The 20,656-nt window shown below is 40.9% G+C and overlaps 1 protein-coding gene across 1 annotated transcript in view; it reads right to left on the bottom strand.

The window, feature by feature from the left end:
* The window catches only part of EFCAB6 (EF-hand calcium binding domain 6), a 215,743-nt gene that overhangs the window by 133,868 nt on the left and 61,219 nt on the right, over nt 1-20,656 (bottom strand). The window contains exons 8-9 of the mRNA XM_034987337.1: nt 19,449-19,573; nt 13,833-13,981 (exon numbers count right to left, since the gene is read on the bottom strand). Coding sequence (XP_034843228.1) covers nt 13,833-13,981; nt 19,449-19,573 — 274 coding nt within the window. The remainder of the gene's footprint in view (nt 1-13,832; nt 13,982-19,448; nt 19,574-20,656) is intronic.

The following is a 20,656-nucleotide window of genomic DNA, read 5'->3' as shown; positions in this document are numbered from 1 at the left end:
GTATCTTCTGTAATGACCCCAAACTGAAAACTACCCAAATGTTTGTCAACTGGTGAATGGATTAACAAACTGTGGTAAACAAATATGGTGGAACACTCCTTGGCAATTAGAAATGTTGGGATATGCAACAAGACGGATGAATCTTAAAAACATGGTAAGTGAAGAAAGTAGTCAAACACAAAAGGGTCCATCCTGTATGATTCCATTCATGAGAACACCTAGAAAAGTCAAAACTATAGTGACAACAACAGAGAACGATCAGTGGTTGCTGGAGCTGAGGGTCAGGGAAGGAAGGGGTTGGTTACAAAGGGCCAAGAGTAGAATTATAGGGTCATGGAAGTATTCCATATATTGACTATGGCAGGAGTTAGATAAATAGATACACCTGTCAAACTCATTAAACTATGCCCTTGAGAATGAATTTTATTTTAGTAACTTACACTGGAGTAAAACATTTTTGAAACATAGAAGATTGTCAAAGGTCACGGATGAATAATTATTCACAGAGAAAGTACATAAAACTTTTAAACATGAAAAATATGCAAGCACAACAGCAACCAAGGACCTGCAAATCAAAACAACAGTGAGGAACTCTGCTTCCACCTGTCAGATTCGCAAGGATCTATAAGTGGCAGTGTGGAATACTGGCAAAAAGCCTCTCACAAGCCGCCCTTGTAAAAATAAACTAACACCTTCCTGAAGTGCATTTGAGCAATATGTAATGGAAACCTTAGAAATGCTTAAACTTTTGACTCAAGGGTTAACAAAACATGCTGCAGCCATTAAAAATTAATTTCAAAGGTTTTCCAACAACATAAAATAGGCTCCTGATAAAATACTGTGTGTGAGAAAACAGACCATAATTTATATGTGACTGCAACGATGTTAAGTGTGCATGGAGTGTGCGTAACGTGTGCACACAAAGAAATTCTGGAAGGAAACATACTAAAATATCAGTAGTGGTTATCTCTGGCTATTACAATGATGGGTAATTTGTTTTTTCTTCATGGCTTCCCCTATTTTCCAGTTTGAGCCTGCACAGCTTTTATAATTAATATGAATAAACACATGAATGAAACGGTTTTTGAAAAATCAGTGCCAATTTTCTAAGAAATCACATGAGTGAACATTATCCAAAGGTCACAAAGATATAACTGAGTCTTTTAGTCTTAAAAATGTCCCAGGGGCTCTCTCTCTCTCTCTCTTTTTTTTTCCCCTCAGGCAGCTCTCCCTCTGGATTCTGATGTTGGGGGCCCAGTAGCATTCCCATCCAACTTTCCCATCCCATGAATCCAGGTAGAGACTTAGAGCAGCACATGACTCCATCTATGGAGAAGGGGAAAGAAAACACAGATTTGTCACATTGTTCCAAAACAGTCTGGATTCCATTCAACCAGTGGGTACTGTCGGAGGAGGTGCAAAGAGAAACAGGGTGAAGAGACTAATCCCATTAGCCAGAGGGACCAAGAAGGCTCAGCCAGGAGGAGAGTCATCAGAACAGAAAAGATGGGCAGACCTGCAACAGGTGGGGATGGTGATGGTAAGAGACAAAAGGAGGATGTAACAAGTGTGGGAAATGAACAACCTCACTGGCTGACTCTTCTTCCACCATCCAATCACTAATGCTAAAAATCCCCATCTCTCATTTCTCCTCTCTATCCATATGCACTCTCTTGGCAACCTCCTCTGTTCTCTGGCTTTAGATAGCATCTATATTGATCTGTACAAAGCTGATACCCATATTTCTTTCTCTAGCCTGGAGTTCTTTTTCTGAGCTTCCAACAGCCTACTCAACATCAATAGCTGGATTTCTAACAGGCATCTCAAACTTAACATGTCCAGTATTAAACTCTTGACTTCTGTCCCTAACCTCTTTCCCTTCCTCCCATCTTCAAATATACCAGGCTCCCACTTCCATGAAGGCCTCTGCATGGGTCTGTTGGCCTGGAATGCTCTTCCACAACAAATACAACGTGACTGGTGTGCTCTAAATTTGTGCTACAAAGCAGACTTCCTTTCTGCATGCCTGATGCTTTCATGCAGGGCTCATCTTAAATGCCATCTCCCCAAGAAGTCTTCCCTGATTGCCTCATCTGGGGTAGGTTTGCCCCAGGCATCATGATTTAGAATTGGTTTATTTGCTTCTGAGCTAATAATATGTGTTGGTAAGAAAGAGCACATTCAAGGACTTTAGCATCCTCTTCCCCAAGCCCACCAAGACTGCATTTCTAAGGATCCTCTGAAGGGAGATTATGGGGGCCCCACCAGAGGCCACAGAGAGAACAGCAGCTATAGGGCCGAGATTTGCAGGTCACCGAAGAGAAACAGGCCACAGGGCAAATGGATCAAGATAATAAAATTCCACCAGAAAGCCACATAAACTCTGGAGGAGGGAGGGAAGGTGTTGGACTGAGCAAAGTGCATGCGATACAGGCTCAAGCTGTCTTGTGTATAAAAGGAAATAATAGCCAGGGGCTTGCCAAGTCCCAGTCCACATTGCTGCTGCCCATGTCCCAGACAAACATCCCCACATACGGCCAAGGTATGGGCATGCCCCTTTCTCTCTTCAAAGATAAGGGCATGCAGTAACTGAAGGTGGCATTAACTGAGGGGCAACCGCTGTACTTTACCAGAAAACAAAATCACTTGCACATTTTAACTTTATTATTAGTAAATGACACATCACTTGTAGCACATTCCACACTACACAATCCATCATCCCATTCCAGGGTGCCGTGATATGGGAATTCAGAACTACGCATCCAGGAGAGAGGAGGTGAGGGCCTGAAGTGGTCTGGTGGCAGTGCGAACACAGAAGTGAGTTATGCACATCACTCATATGACCATCTAGGGCAGCGTCATTCTGCAAACAAAATAAGTTTGCAACATCGCACATTTTCCCCTCATGGATATTCATGATGTTGTGCTAACATATTAACAGCCATGAGATGTCCTCATAGTTGGCAGTTGGGAAACTTCCTTCTATAGTACACCTTGGGAGTACTCACCACAATAAGCTAGAGAATAATCAGGTGTTTCAGCCCACAAGGGTTTCTGGCGCTAGCTAACTGAACACAAGGTCCTTAGGAAAGACCAAGGTGCTGCCTGATATTTTCAGAATACACGGAAAATTCTAGGTCTGATGGGCAGAAGCCTGACTTCAGTCGTTTAAAATGGGGATTCATGACCTGTTGCTCAGGTCACAGACCAAAACCAATTCACAGACCCAAAGCCCCTTAATTAAGGGGGAATCTGGATACCTTTTAGGAACAACCCTACAATATAGCCATATGCATATACTGAGAATCTTCCCTCAAACCTTGCCCAGAAGATCCTTCAGCCATTTACCACAATGACTATGCACGAAGGGAAAGGAAATACCTAGACCATTCAGGGTTATTAGATAGTGGCTCTGAACTAATGATAATCCATGGAGAGCCAAAGTGCCAGCACAGTCTGCTGGGTCACAGTGGAGGCTTATGGATGAGAGATGAAGCCCAAGTCCATGTTGTAGTGGGTCCGGTAAGGATACAGGCTCATCCTGTGGTTACTTCTCCAGGCTCAGAATACATAATGGAAATAATTATTCTTAGTCACTGCAGAATTCTCACATTTGTCTTTTGATCCATGAAATAAGGGGCTATGATGATAGGAAGGAGCAAGTGGAAAACTCAACACTTTAGCAGAGGATTTAAAAAGCTTACCACCTCCCTGGAGTGCATCAAAGAATAAAAGATGAGGGCAAGAGGTTGACTTCTACCATATTCCATCTAAATCACTGTGTCCCAGTGCAAAAGTTACTTGGCTATTTGAAAATGACTGTGGATTATTGCAAATTTAATCAAGTGATGATGCCAATCACACATGCAAATCAACACAGCCCCTGGCATCTGGTATGTAGTTCTAGACATATCAAATGCTAACATTTCAATTTCCTTTTCAACAGTTTCCCTTTACATGGCAGGGAGATTAGTATACCTCCAAATCTTATCTCAAGACTATGTCAACTCATCTGCTTCCTGCCATATTATAATGTGAAGGAACTCTGATCAAGGCTTGCCCAGAAGGTCCTACAGGTATTTTTTTTTTTTTTAGATATTTATTTATTTATTTAGAGTGAGCAAGCAGGGACGAGGACCAGAGGGAGATGAGAGAATCTTAAGCAGATTCTGCACTGAGTGCAGAGCCCAACGTGGGCCTTGATCTCACAACCCCGAGATCATGACTTGAGCCGAAATCAAGAGTTGGACACTCAACGGACTGAGCTACCCAGGTGCCCCATTAAGTAGCTATGGATTGTTCTGGTATGCTATAACAATCACACTGGCCCACTGCATGATATTATATTAACTGGATCTACTAAGAATGAAATAACAAATATCCCAGAGGCCTCAGAAAGGCAGAGAAGATAAACCTCACGGAATTTCAAGGGTCTTCCAGTCTGATAAAGTTTCCCGGGAATCCAGAGGCATGTCTATGGTATGCTTTAGAGGGACTATTCGTCCCTCTAAAGTGAAAGACCGATTAATTAGCCTTTTGCTGCCTATCACAGAAAAAGATTCATATGCTTGAAGGGTGTCTCTGGATTTTGGAGACAATTTTGTCCTGCTATTCTGATCTGCTCTGCTGTTCTTGGGTAACCCAGCAGCTCTGAGTGAGGCACTGAGTAAGAAACAATTTGCAAGGCTCAGGCTATAGTGTAAATTTTTGTCTCATCACAGAAAAGAAGCACAGCTTATAAAGGTATTTATGTCCCATGTAAGTGCCCACTGGTAAGCATCCACACAGATTATCAGGAGGAAAGTTGACCTGCCCTGAAGGTGCCGGTCAGTCACTTTGTCCTGGTGTTTGTTCATGGGCTTCCATACAAAAGTGGTCATGGAGAGAGGAACGGACGCTTTGCATTGGTTTGAAAACAGGGACTTCTCATCGCTAAAGCTGAGCTGGCTACTGCCCAGCTAAGTACCCAGGCTGCAAATGGCAGAGGCCCACACTGAGCCCTTTCATGGCTCCTTTCTCCAGGTGGGATTCCCAGTCACCTGGCAAAGACTCCATTGGACCTCTTTCAACATGGAGGGAGCAGTGATTTGTCTCAATACATATTCCAGATACAAATTTGCCTTGCCTGCCTGAAACGCTTCTGCCACTTACCATCATCTGTGGACCTCCAGAATGCTTTAGGCATCACCTGGGTGTCCTGCGCATCACAGAAGTGAACTAAGGGACTCATCTGATGGTGGTGATGGTGTGGCAATAACCCCAGAGCCACAGAACATGCTGGTCTATCCCATGCAGAACATATCCCATCACCAGAACAGACTTGATAGAACGGTTGGTAGCTTGCTGATGACTCATCTACAATCAGCTGAGAGGCAATCCCCAGGGGTTAGGGTGCTGTTCTACAGGACGCACTGTGCCTTGAGCCAGTTCAGGCAGCCCAATAAAGAGGTGACCATCAAGCACTGAGATCCTGTGAAATGAAGATTGGGTACCTCAGGGGATTGGAAGGCAAGAGGAGAGAAGGTGGGCTAATTATTCCCCCAGCCCCCTCCCTGCTGGGCTGCCACGTGGCCATGGCCATGTTCTTCTACCTTAGACCTTATCTGCTCTCCGGTGACCTCCGCTTTAGCTATCTGTCTTGCTCCTTTCAGTAACTGCTCCCTCTCCTACCCCTTCAGGCCTAAGAGAGAAAAATGCTTCCCCATCTACTGATTTCATTTAATCTTGCCCTCACATGTGTAAAGGTCCTTCAATAAACTCATGTCCATCTGCTTTCTGCCTGAACCCTGACCAATGTATGTCGGAGGTTAAGACGACCATGGTAGGATACAGAACAGCTCCCTTACCCCCAAAAGCTCCCTTGTGCTGCCCTCTGGAGTCACACCCTCCTCTGCCCCTAGTCCTGGCAATTACTGATCTCTCTTCCATTCCTATTGTTTTGTCTTTTCCAGAATGTCACACAGATGGAAGAGATCCTAGACATGTGGGTTAAAGAGGTTTGGACAATAACTGAAAACACACCACTGGGTATTGCTTCTACACTTAATGTAATTTGGCCTAAATGCCTTATTGTTTCTGCTTGTATAGCTTCTGTTGGGCTGCTAATGTTACTGGGGTGAGTGGGAAAATTCTCACCAGGAGATGTTTCTGAGCGAGAACCTGCTCGCATGATGGATGAGCAAGTATCTCTGGTGAATACACAAGTCATAGCAAGTCACTGCATTTACTCCATCCCCTCAGCTCTCACTCAAACATCACTCTTCATGTTTAAACACTAATTTTATTTTTAACAGATGTACTTTATATAAAAGGCTAGGCAACATTGAAAAGCACAGCACGTTAGCAATAAAAGGTCAAGTTAGCTGTTCAATTAAAGTCTACCATTACATCAAAATATAAATATATATGGAAAATGGCTTTTTAAGGTCTCTAAAATATTATTTTGGTCAAGATTTTATGCCTTATTACCAAGATGTTAGGGTGTTTAATTTAGGCCCTAGATCTTCAGTATTTTTTTAAAAACAACAAACTCAAAAAGATGCCTTTTTTTTCTCCCTATACTATCCAATCTTGGATTGGATAGTAAGAATAATTTCTCCAACCATTTTATTATGAGGGTTTAGATTTTATTTTACTTCCTGCTTTATTCTTTCCTATGTTGTCTGCCATTTTCTTTTAAAAAGGATGTATTTTTAAATTTTATTTCTCAAATTAAGATGCACTAAAATGAACTTTTTACTTTTGGTGTAGACTTTCATGAGTTTTTTTTTTACTTTCACGAGTTTTAACCCATGTGCAGATTCACGTCGCCGCCACCACACACAGGATGCAGAACAGCATCATCACCCCACAGCCTTCCCCGTGCTGCCCCTCTGGAGTCAGGCCTGCCCCACCCTGAGTCCGGGAGACCACCGACCTCTTTTTTGATCCTATTGTTTTGCCTTTTCCTGCATGTCATATAAACAGAATCCTAGAGTAGCAGCCTTTGAGACTGGTTCTTTCGAATGTCTCTGAGATTCATCCGTGTTGTCTGCATCGAAAGCTCATCGCCTCCTACTGCAGAGAAATATGCCATCGTGCAGATGGACCAGTCTGCTTATCCAATCACCTGCTTAAGGACACTTGGGCCCATTCCCATCTGGGTCAATTATGACTAGAGCTGCTATGAACATTCTTGTACAGATTTTTTTAGTGAACTTTTCAATCATTTTTTAGATACAAAAGTCACAGAGAATTTGCCCAGCACAATCATGGACCCATGACACTGCGAGTGCGGGTCAAGGGGAGTTCAGGGGGCTCACTTCTGGCAACACCCTTTCAGTAACTGCTCCCTTGTCCCCACACTGTCCCTCCCACTGGTCTGCACTGTACCACCTCCTGGGTGGCTGGAGAGGACAGTAAGGCGGGGAGGAAAGAGCACTCCCCTGGGGCCAGGCCACCCCCGGTGCCACTTGCGGCCACTGGGGGTGACACCTAGTCCCACCTCTAATGTCTGTTTCACGGGGCCAGTGCTTTCATGGTAGAATCCAGGAGATTCTCTCTTCCCAGGAGGGGACATAATGAGTGGTAAGTCCCCAACAATCACCCTCTAAATTCAAGAAGTCACTGTGACAGTGCCGGGAACCCAGTGTCTTCTCTAGAGGTAAGACAGAAAACAACAGGGCAGTTTGATGGGCCAGTGTGGACAGCACCGTACAGAAACGTCCACGTACAAGAGAGAGGTAGAGTGACGGAACAGACTAGAAGGACACGTTAAACCAAATTATGGAGAAAATTGAATGTTTGACAAAGCAGACATTAAAAACAATGGGGAAAGAATAATAAGTGGTGGCGGTAAAACAGATTATCTATCTGGGAAAAGAATGTGAATTTGGATGCCCACCTTATGTCAGGATGAATTAACGTGTTTTGTTTTCAAAGAGTAAGAAAAACAAGCGGAGTAGAAAAGCGTTTTTATATCAAGCCTGGGCAAGAATGATGAATTTATAGATTAAGCAACAGAAGACATTCCAAAAGAAGATTAATGTATTTGATTGTATTAAAATGTAAACTTCAGAACAATGAGGTGTCACGTGAATGAAAGGGAAGCAGCAAGCTGGGAAGAACAGCTGTACGAAGCTACTCTGCTTATGACAGAAAAGGGTTATCTCTTAATAATTAATTAATTATAAAAAATTATTAAACAAAAAGGTGATAAAATTGACTTAAGATACCAGCAGTGGGGGCATTACCCAGTCAGGACAAGAGGAGGATTCACATCAGGGGAGATACGACTAACGCCCAGGCTCACGGAAATGTCCAAGCCCAATACTGCGCCGAGAAATATAAATTAACACAATAATGAGGCATCATTTTATACCTCTTAAGCTATCAATATTTTAAAACAATGTTACTATTCAATGCCCAGAAGGAATATGAAACTAGAACACTCATACAACGTTGATGGTGATATAAATCACTATTACCTTTTCAGATTTGGCAAGCGTTATAAAAACGCACACAAGTATTCGCACTCTGGCCTTGAACTGAACACAAAGCCTGTCCCTGACCCCTCGGCGATGGCCACGATCCCAGTCCCCTCCCGGGCCCATGCCCACCCTCTATCCCACCTCCGGCTCCCTCTTGCCCCCTGGCTTCTGCCAGGCCCCGGAACACAGCACGCTGGGGCTGCCCATCCCCGGGCTCTCCCCCTGGTGTCTCAGGTCTCTGTTTAAAGCTCACTCTGCAGAGAAGATTCCCGAGGTCCTCCCCGCCCCTCTCACAATGGCCCCCGTCACACTGCACACCTCCTTTCAGCCCAGGTGTATCTGTGCATTATCACCTCACCCACCAGCAGGTAGCACTCTCTGAGGGCAGGGATCATGTCTTCCTCTCCAACGAGTCCCTAGCACCTAGCACAGCGCCTGGTACATAGTGAAGCTCCAAAACCATCTGTGGACTGGCTGAGCAAATAAATGAACAAACAAACACGTGCAAATCTAAAGAAACCAAAGACTCAACAGCGAAGTGGTTAGAAACACTCTGGTCTATAGAACTAAAGAGCCCGAACGAGCGGTCATGACCCCGTCCACCAGCCCCGGTGGAATGCTGCTTACTTCCTCTGGATGGAATGTCTTTCTCCAGCCACCCACGTGGGAGACTCTTCTTCATCTCTCAAAGCTTCCACTCAGCTCTGTTTACTCTCCGGAGACTTTTCGAACTTCCCAGCCAGCATGAACACTTAATGGTAAGATTTCTGGCAACACAGTGGATCTCTCCCCAACCTCCTGGTCTAATCACAGAAATATATCAACTATATCAACACCTAATGGAATAAATATATCAAGAAAATGATTTTAAACATACGGTGGAAGTTGAAACCAAGAAAGGGAAATCCACAGGTGCTGGAAGCATGGGCCAGGGAGAATGTGTTATTCCCACAAGAGCCCAGGGAGTTTATCAGACCTGGACGGAACAGGCTGTGCTAAAGGCAGCCCTGGGATCTCCCACAGTCACTAAGAGGATGGGGTTTAATGCCCATGTGGGGCTAGGAGACGCAGGACCGCAAGACTGGGAGAAGTTCGGGCACAGTTGAGAGTGAACCAAAACAGATTCTAGGAATACAGTCAGAATGGAGTCCAGACAGATAAAGACATGGGAAATGCAAGAGAGTCTAAGAGACAAGGGAAGTGGAAGGAGGAGGTTCAACAAATATTTAATAAGACTTCCAGAAGAAAAGGCCAGCAAGAGTGGGGTGGAGACAATACCCAAAGAATAGCAGCAGGAATGTTCTAGAATTCATGAAAAATACTATTCTCACCGTGAGACAGCATGAGTCTGGGGAGGTTAAATAAACAGACATCTCTAACAAGACACATTGTAGGGAAACTGTAAAGTAACAAAACAAAGAGAAAAATCTTGAAGGCAACCAGAAAAAGAAAAAGGAAAAAACAGATCACCCAGAAAGTACTGGCAATTAGACAGCAGACTCTCAACAGCAACAGCAGAGGCCAGAAGACCATGAAGAATGTCTTCAAAGTGCTGAGAAAAAATAACTCTCAGACAAGAATTGTATTCCCTGCACAATCTTCATTAAAGAGTAAGTGGAAAATAGACATTTTTGAAAACAAAGACTGATCCCCTCCCCGCCCACTCACAGCACGTCACTTAAAGGATTACTACAGGATATACTTCAAGAAATTGAATTCTGAACGAGGGGTGAGACTGAAGCAGCAGTGATGAGCCAACAAACTGGTAAACATGGGAAAACCTAAACAAACATGGATTGTAAAAAACAAAACAAAACAAAAAACAACAAACCCAATAATAGAGACTAATTCAGGTACTATCAAAACAAGGCTGGATCGAAACACTAGCCAATAGGAACATGTACATTGAAGCTGCTTGTTTTATTCAGGACAGTAGAAATATTGTGAACTTTCGGCTTTACAAGTTCAGAACACATTAAAATTTTAAGGGTAACCTCCTCTACAAGAATAGAATAAAATATTTAAGTCTCAAGACAGTGGAGGGGAAAACGCATGATAAGGAAAACTCAGACAGAACCAAACACAGTGGAGGAGGGAAAAAGAAAAAGACAGACCCGAGGAAATCAGAAAGATAATAAAGCAGTAGAAGGAAAAAAACCCAAACATGCCCGTCACAAGACTTGGGAACATGCTACACTTGACCACTAAAAAGGCAAAGATGTTCATTTGCGATTTTTTAATTACAGATATGCTATTTTACAAGAAACACACCTAAAACGTGGTAATAGTGACTATAAATGGTTGAGAAAAGATATACCGGACAAACACTAATCCAAAGAAAACTGTTATGGGTATTTTACTAGCAGAGAAGACAGGCCATAAAAGCCAGAGGGATAGAAAGGTAACCACATAATTATAAAGGGAAGAGTTGACCAGGAAGACAGGACAAATCTTTACTTGCAGATATGTGCACCAGAAGACAAACCTAATTTATAATTCAAGATACCAGTACTTGGGTATTTACCTTGCTGTTGTCCCTTGTGCCTGGTTCTACTGGGAATTCTGGGTGAATTCAACAGAGGGCACAACTCAGAAATCCCTGGGTCTCTGGTGAGAACAGGGTGTCATAATGGCACAATCCTGGCTGCCCTTAGTGTCCTATTAGTTCACTCTGCATGCCGATTATAGTCTTCAGAGCTGCCATCGCTCTGGTGGTCCCCACTGCTGTGGGACTATTTGTAATTTATTTCTGCATTCTTAGCACCTCCCCTAATGTCTGCAGAGAAAGGGACTCAATATGCACCCATTAAAATTATAATTTTGTGGGTGCCTGGGTGGCTCAGTCAGTTGAGCACCAGACCCTTGGTTTTGGCTCAGGTCATGATCTCAGGGTCTTGGGATCGAGTCCCGCATTGGGCCCTGTGCTCAATGTGGATCCTGCTTGTGCTCTCTCTCTAATAAAATCGTAAAATAAAATTATAATTTTGAAGATGATGAAGCCAACAGGATGCATGTCTGTGATATGCATTCCTATTTGAAAAGCACAATGTAAAACTGTAGGTGTATTTTAATTACAAATACATAAAAATTACATATGTATGTGGATACAGGTTAATGGAGTATGGAAACGTGAAAGCAATAAATTTGTTACATAAGGTGGATTGTGACTTTTTGCATTTTATTTTTATTATTGCTCTTATTACTTGTATAATTTTGAAAATAAAAAGAAATGACTAAATGACTTTTAGTCATCCAATGAAGTATTTCCTAAAAATTGTCACCGTGTATAGACAGAAGAACAGAGCTGTTTTCTGAGCCATGGAAATATTCACTCCTAAGGCCAAATACTGCCTTTTACTCTAGAAGCCATGGTGGCATGACATGGTGATCCTCTCTGGATGTACAGAGGGTCGAGAAGGAAAGAGGAGCCTGTGCAGAATGGATCTAGCTGGCCTCACTTAATACTATTTTTCCTGGGGTGCCTGGGTGGCTCCGTCGGTTAAGCGTCTGACTCTTGATTTCAGTTCAGGTCATGATCTCAGGGTGTTGAGATTAAGCCCCGTGTCAGGCTCTATGCTAGAAGCCTGCTTGAGATTCTCTCTCTGCTCCTCCTCCCTCCCGCTCAGGCGCGCTCTCTCTCTCTCTCATAAATAAATAAATAAATAAATAAATAAATAAATAAATAAATAAATAAAAATACTATTTTTCCCTTCTTCTCTCTTGCCTCTCCTTTCTAGGTAAACCTAGATGTCCACCAATTATCCAGAATTTCACAAGACAATCTTTCCATTAGCCTCTACCCTACTTCCCCTGAGACAAGGTTCTCTGAGTTACCTGGACAGAGCACCAGGTAATTAAAGACAGTATTCCTTATGCAGAGTCTGGTCTATGTGTACCATTTTCAAAGGAAACAGGGATCCTTGGAGAAATGGGTGATTCCAGGTCAGGGGCAAGAAATGTACCAGAAGAGCCAGAAGCATATCAGAAAGCAAGAGAGCTATCAGGGACTATCAGGGTCGCACCAACAGGACCCAGCAGACAACATGAAAGGCTCCCGCTGGCCAAGATGGTACACACTGAAGATCAGTGAGAATAATGATGAACTGAAACACATCAAATATGTGGACGTTCATGAGTTATGATAATTTTTTTTAAAGAAAAATCATTCATTGCTCACTTTGGGAGAATGCTTGGGAACCAATTCATTATTTTGGAAGGTGGTAAGTGAAGGGAAAGAACCAAGAATATCTTGCCTTTCTTAGACTAAGTGTGTCTCATTGTTACCAAGCAGTTGAAGAAGGGAAGCTTTCATTACAGAAGTACTCCTACCAATAAAAGAAGAAATGATAGATGTGGAATATCACCACTTTATAATCCCCAGTGAATACACAGATTTAAGTATGACCCACCATGGCTGCTAACATCATGAAAAGGAAGACAACCAGTCCACACACATGCTTGCCACCACCTAGGAAGTATTCTTGCCAAAACACCTGAACATGTATCTGAATTCTATCCATTTAGGGGCGGGGGATTGGGAATGGGAAACAGGAAGACATGTCAAATGTCACTGTAGATCAGACAGATGTCGGTTGTAAGAAGTTCCACGTAATAAATACTTCATAATAGATACATCATAAAGGAACAAATTAACAAATGGAGAGAGACCCTACAGACTGAAAACAGAATTGTGGCAAATCAATCAATTGCAATGTACAGACCTTATTTGGATCCTGACTCAAATCGTAAAAGAAAATCTGACGCATTCGGTTAGATTTGAACCCTGGCTGGATATTTATTAATATTATTGATAATTCTATTAGGTGCAAACCAGTATTTCTACCATGTTTTTAAAAAGTGTTCTTATCTTTTAGAAAGACGTAGTGAGATCTTTTCAGTGAAATATGATATCTGGTATTTGTTTCAAAAACATCTGAGGTTGGGACGCCTGGGTGGCTCAGTCAGTTAAGCCTTCAGCTCAGGTCATGATCTCGGGGTTCTGGGATCAAGCCCTGCATGGGGCTCCCTGCTCTGTGGGGAGTCTGCTTCTCCCTCTCCCTCTGCCCCTCGCCCTGCTTGTGCTCTCTCTCTCAAATAAATAAAAGCTTTAAAAAATATCCGGGGTTAATGGAAAAATGAGCAGGAAGAGAAATGAAATGATGGACCACGAGCTGAACATTGAAGCTGAGCAGTGGGTACGTTAGTGGATTCATTACAGTATTCTCTTTACTTTTGCATGTGTTTGAAATTTTCAAGAAAAAAAAAAAAGTCCAAGACATTAATAAAAAATAAATGAAGCTACTCCTTACTCTCACGGTTGACGTTTGGGGAAAAAAAGTGCCAAGGAAACAATGGGACTCTTACCTTTTCATTAACTGGATAAAAATTCTCCTTGGTAATCGGTATACAAAGGTGTCGAAGACAATCTTTAGGTAATTCAAAGACACATATCCACTTTTGGAGGGGTCCCCTGCACTCAGGGCTTTTTCAACCTTTTCATAAGACTTGGGAAGCTGCAGGGAATGAAAATTCGAGTGTTGCATTGATAGAAATCCACTTCACAGAGCTATTCAACCAGTTTATTTCTACCAAAACCTCGTCACATTTTCCCCTCCAAAAACTGATCAAAAAGGTTACGATGGCATGTACTGAACTTCAAATGTTTAATTGATGAGCTCGCTACAGAACGGTATCCCCAGTCACAGCTACTCAACTGACAAGGCAGACAAGTTTCTCAGGGAAAAACAGCACATATAATAGCTCCACCTCAAATTTCAGAGCTAAAAATATTCGGTGGATCTGCCAGTTTGATACATCTTTCTTAATATACTTTCAAGCCGTTCCTACTGTGAGCCCATGCTAGGTTTCTCCTGATTAAGTCAGGTCAATCAAACAAAAAAGCTGGCAACATTTTATTAAAAACAGAAGTAGCTTTTAGAGTAAGGACAATCATTAATATAAAGATTGCATAAACAGAGTACACTTTGTACATTTCTTTAATTATTCTTTTTTTTTAATGGGGAATCACAAAGAATCAGGGTGAATGAACCTCGCTTATGGGACTTCTAAAATTCAGTAAAGTAGGTTAACCACTGATTTTTATATGGCTCATAAAAATACGATGAAGATTGGTTTTATTTCCAAAGGTTTTCCTGCTGTTTGTTATTGAGTAATAACAATATTCTCCGATATTTCCAACCCTCTCCACTTTGTCTGAATTCAGTTTTCCCGCTAACTGCAATGAGAAACAAAATAACCATCAGCCTGGTATATAAGGTGACTTAAAAAAAAAAAACCCAACCTGTTGGAACATAGAAATACATGCACAAGAGTCTCTACCCACCAAGGAGTAAGAAGCAATTCTTTGAAATTTCCATAGGGTACACAGGAACGTTGGAAAACTAATGGGAAAACCTTTAAAAATATTTAGAGAACTGCAGGGCCTAAATTTCTTAGAAAGTTGCACAAAACTAACCCAAAATGTGGTTAAATTTGCCCCTATCTCTTTCAGGGAAGTGGGTTCACAGAGAAAAGCCAAAGCCAGATGTGGAGTACGGTCTCAGTGTATTAACTGGATTAATGAAATCCACTTTTAATATCTTGATGACATTGGTTTCCATTGAGGTTTTTTTCTAGGAGAATGTTTTTGACATAATCAAGAGATTTTAGGAAAAGAGCAGGGAGTGAAACAGACATAGTATCTTGGTGATATGTATAAACCTTTAAGGGATTCTCATTGTGACTGTTTACAATGAAACAAAAGGGGAAAATGCAAGCAATTCAGCAAAGTAAAAAGAAGGACATAAAGATATCTGGAAGTCTCTCCATCCAGTTTTTTTATATAGTGTTGCAAAAACTCCCATAATGATCATATAAACATATAACTTTACGAAAATGCGATCATGGCTATACATTCAGATGTGACAGGTGCTTTTTTCATTTAACATTATATCATGATATTTTTTCCTGTAAGAACTTGTATCTACATCATGCTTTTAAGTGATGTGTGGCATGCCATCATGTTACTGACAGACCAGAGAAAGATACGCTAATTTTCTGTTTGTACATTTAATGTGTATAAATGTTCCCTTGATCCCCTATCTAAATGAGGTCCTTTTCCATATTTGTCACATTTATGAATGTGTTTGTTTAACACCTCTCTCCCTGATGTGAGTTCGTGCAATCTCCACGAGAGCATATTGTGTCTGTTTTGTTCACTAATAATTACCTAGAATGAATCAGAATTTGGCATGCTGCAGCCACTCAATAAACATTTGTTTAAAACTAATATATTTTTACCAAAAATGTTCTAAAGAAAGGTTGCAAAATGTAAAAAGCTATGACACATAGAAATTAAAATCATAGCCGAGATGACATTCTATCTGCATCAGACTGTAACAGTATTGGGGCGCCGGGGTGGCTCAGTCGGTTGAACATCCAACTCTTGGTTTCTGTTCAGGTTGTGATCTCAAGGTTGTGGGATCCAGCCTCGCAATAGGCTCCGTGCTCAGTGCGGATTCTGCTTGTCCCTCTCCCTGTGTTCCTCCCCTGGCTTGTGCTCTCTCTCTCAAATAAATACATAAAATCTTAAAAAAAAAAAAAAGTCTAACAATATCAAGCGTTGGTGAGTAGGTTGAGCAACAGGAATTCTTTCTCATATGCTTCAGGTGGGAGTGTAAATTGATATTTTGAAAAGCAATTTGATACCGCCAATTAAAGCTGAGGAGCATGTCTGCTACAACCTGGCAAGTAATTCCACTCATAAGCATAATTCCTAGCTTTGCACAGGTGCACCAAAAGATACATGTGCAACCACTTACAGTGGCATCATTTGGATTAGCACAAAACAGGAAGCAATCTCAATGTCCACCCATAAGATAATGTGTGATTTGTGTATATGTAGACAACGGAAAACTGTAGGAAGAAAGAAACAAAGAAAAGAAAGGTCAGGCAAAAAACAAAGAACCCAGTCTGTAAGGAAACATAATACAAACAAATACAGACACATCACCTACAAAGGTTTCATGCCAGAAAAAGAAACTAAGAATATGAATTCATTATAAGAAAAGCTTGAAGTCAGGATGACAAAACAATGAAAGGGAAGGGATATTTCAAAGCGAGGAAGCTAGAAAACAAAAATAATATCATTACAGGAGTTAATAAATTAGAAACAGCAAGTGTAAGAGGCAAGGCTGAAGTTCAACTGAGTAATGAAGGAATGGCTCGGAAGACTCTCACTGAAGGTGGAGGAGAATGGCAGGACCAGAGCAAGTCAGGAAGCAGGTGCCAGCTCTGGAGGACAGACCAAGATGACCCAACAGGAGGATAACTGGGAATAACCCTGAAGGAAGGGCAGACGCAGGGAACACAGAGGGAAGGAGGGAAGGTGGGGGAAGGTTTTAGTGACACAGAAAAAGTTTTCTGGAAGTGAAGGAAGGGCTGGATCTGTCCATCAAAAGAACACCCTGTGGTCCAGGAAACTTTGACAAAATGCTTAATGCAAGTACAGCTCAGTTTCACTTTTTAATTTCAAGGATCCAAAAAAAACCCCAAAACAAAAAACAAAACTTCAGGCATTCAGGTAGAAAAAGAGAATCACCTACAAGGGGCAAAAACAGTTGTTGACCTCAGGCTTTTTCTCCTGAACACCCAGTGCCAGAGGACAATGGGACGATGCTTATAACATTTTGAGGACGAGAAAGCAAGATGGAAGAATTACACACAGCCACGCTGTTCGAGTAGGAAAGTCAGAGGCAGACAGTCTCAAGTGTGAAAAAACAAAGGGAATAAAGCACCCAAGAGCCTTTCTTAAGGAAATTACTTGACAATGAAATCCAGCCAGCCCCAAAATAAATCAAAATAATGAACTCTGAAAGGGATTAACTATGGTAAGCACTGGAGTGTAGTGATGTGCATTAAATCCACGTAAATACGAATCGAAGACAAAACAACTGGGGGAATTATAGGAACACAATGAAATGTAAATATCAATATCGTTGTAAACCCTGACTAAGAACAAAACAGAAACAACAAAACTTGTGAGGTGGGAGGGAGGGGCGAAGAAGTGAGAGCCCACCCTGCGCTGCCTGTAATCGAAAGATCCTTCAAAAACACCATAATTTCTGCAACTCTTAATGGCTTTCTTAATCTCTTTTCCTGTCTCGAAGTCCCTTTTGGGACCTAATATATCTTGTGGTAAAGAAATGTTTGTCCAAAGTACAGATACATCTTCAGCTTCACTTGATGCTGGACTTGGCAAGAACTTGAACTTAAACCCGGCCCCAGTCCTGACTGGTAGTATAACTTTGGGCTGGTCATTAAACCCCTCCATGCCTCAGTTTCCTCAGGTGGAAGATGGGATAATAACAGTGCCTCGCTCACAGAGCTGCTGTGAAGACTGAGGAGGGGAACACCCAACAGGGCCTGGCACACGGGAGGCCCCACAGAAGGGTTAATTACCAGGGCGGCCATGTCTCCTTTACTTCTGGTAAATTCAAAGACGTTTAAATTAACTATGTCTTATTTGTAAAAAGGAGCATGATTCTCTTCTTATAAAATTATTTCTTTCCATGTATCCACCCACCCACCCACCAAGGCAGCCATCCTTCTATATATATGAATAAAGACAGACCTAGAATTATGTTCGCCAAATGTTGCCTTTGATTATTTCTGGGTGGTGGATTTTGAATAATTTATACTCTCTACTTTGTACTTTTCAGAATTGCTTACTTTTTTTGTAATGCTAATGCATTTTGTAATGGTTCTGTTTTTATGAAAACAATAAATTTATTAACAACAATAACAGAAAACAAGTTTTACTAATTTACCAACACAGTATTGCATATACTCACTTCTCCAACACCTTGATGAACACTGGCTTTTGTTAATTTTTTTCCTCATTGACATTTTTCTCCTGAAAATTTTATATTCATTGTTAAAGGTTCTACGTACCTTCAGAATAGTTACGATTTATCTCTGGTTTATGCGGCCCATATTTTGTCAAGTTTCCCATTTGTTACACAAAATTTTGCTGTACAAAAGCTGTTCATTTAAATGTAATCAGATGTACCAATCTTTTTCTTTATGGTTTTTGGGCTTTACATCATGCTTAAAAGGTAGTCTCAATTTCAAGATTAAAAAACTTTCACCCACATTATTTTTAAATTTAAATAGTTGATGCATATAGAATTTACTTTGGTGTGAAGAATGGAAGGTTACAAGCTTTTTCCCCCAAATGGCTGCCTAGTGAATTATCCTAATAATTACACTCCCCAATCCCACCACACTTTACTGACTTTATTGGAATGGCTGATATCATATGCTAAATTCACATATAAAGATCAATCCATTACCTAACAATAATTGGGTAAGACAGTGCCATATAGTCTTAAATATTATACCTTTTGTAAGATTTTTTTAAAGATTTTATCTTTAAGTAATCTCCACACCCAGCGTAGGGCTCAAACTCACAACCCTGAGATCAAGAGTTGCATGCTTTACCTACTGAGCTGGCCAGGCACCCCTATAAATTATTTTTTATGTGGTGCTGTAGATTCTTTATTATAACTTTTCAAAAGAAAAAATATATATATATGTATATCTCCATCCAGATATAGGAAGAGCAGATATCAATGCTGAATCTTCCTATCCAAAAACCAAAAAAGAGCTCTTCATTTATTCAAGTTTTCCTTTATTTTACTCAATAAAGTTGTCTCATGTCCTTATAGAAGTCTTGAATATTTCTTACCAGATTTAGTCTGTGAGTAGCACAGAGGAGATACTTAAGAATCAGCCTCCCACCCCCCTTACTATTACCAACGGACTGTCATCAGGAGTTGGAGGAGGCCTCAGGGTTTGGGGAGGTGGAGGTAAGATCAAAACAAATTTTAGAAATAATGTTCAGACCTAATGGTTTTTCACAGCTGTCAATTTCCTCTGCTCATGCTTTAGAGGACCCTGGTGTTAGGGAGACACTCTTACCTCTTGGCAAAAGGTCCTCTCAATTTCGTCTAAGGAACAGTTTTTCCAGACATCTTCCGATGAAACAGAGCTGTGGAGGCACTCCCCTTTGGAATTTTGGACTGGCTGATTGTTCCATGAGATCTCTGTGAAAACAAAAGAGCTTCCGCTTATTCATGTCGCCAGAGGTACATTTAAATACCCAGTGTTCCCTTTTCATCCTCACCTGTCTGATAAAAAGTAGGACCAGAATGAATTAAAAGCATGATGAGCCAGGTAATAAATAGCATTGAAATAAATGGCTGAACATTTTAGAAAAAAGTGAATCTACTTGCTATCCTGTGTTAGGATAAACCTGAGGTAGAGTAAAAAGTACACCAAGTAAAATAATAAAACCATGAAAGCAACAGAGGAAAATTAAGATGGATATTATATAGTGTACAATCTGTGTGTGTGAAGTCCTTTCCAAGGAACACACTACAGCCCCCAATCATTTAAACAATGGATAGGTCTGACAGTATAAATATTTATTTTTTGTTTGGTTAAAAAAACACACACACACAAATCACAATGAAAGAAAAATGAGTGAGAAAAACTGTAGGTTAATTACCATGATGCATGAGTAGCTCTTACAAATCAATAAGATAAATACTCAACAGAACAATAGACTAAGGTTATAAACAGGTAATTCGCACAAAAAGAACTAAAAAGCCCGAGATGTATGAAAAAGTACTCAAACTCATTGGTAATTGTAAGTCTAATGAAAACAAGTTAACAATTTTTTCCACTTGTCAAAGAGGCATGGATAAAAGGGAATGATAGAGAAATTAGTTCTGGTTTGTGTATAGAAAACCTGGTACCTGAATACTCTTAAATCTTCTAGAATTTTACAAAATGGAATTATAGGACTACTCAACAAACGTCTATGGGTAGGGGTATTTCCTGCACTGTTTAAAGATTTTTAAAAATTAAAACAATTTAAATGCCCGTTAATAGAGGATGGGTTTTATAAATTATGGCTCATCAAGCCTCTAAAACACTACAGACATTAAAAACAAAGGTGTCTGTCTAAATTAACAGGTGTGGAAAATTTTCCTTGATATATATTGTTTCATGATTGAAAGAAAGGATGACTAGCATAATTTAATTTTCATTCTAATACTTATGTTGTGTATTTGCAGGTCTATCCATCCATCTATCCATCCATCTATCCATCCATCTATCCATCC

Source organism: Mirounga leonina, unplaced genomic scaffold, assembly GCF_011800145.1.
Source record: "Mirounga leonina isolate KUSES-001 unplaced genomic scaffold, KU_Mleo_1.0 Mir_418, whole genome shotgun sequence".
In the NCBI taxonomy this organism is placed as follows: Eukaryota; Metazoa; Chordata; class Mammalia; order Carnivora; family Phocidae; genus Mirounga; species Mirounga leonina.
This window is presented reverse-complemented; position numbering and strand designations above follow the sequence as displayed.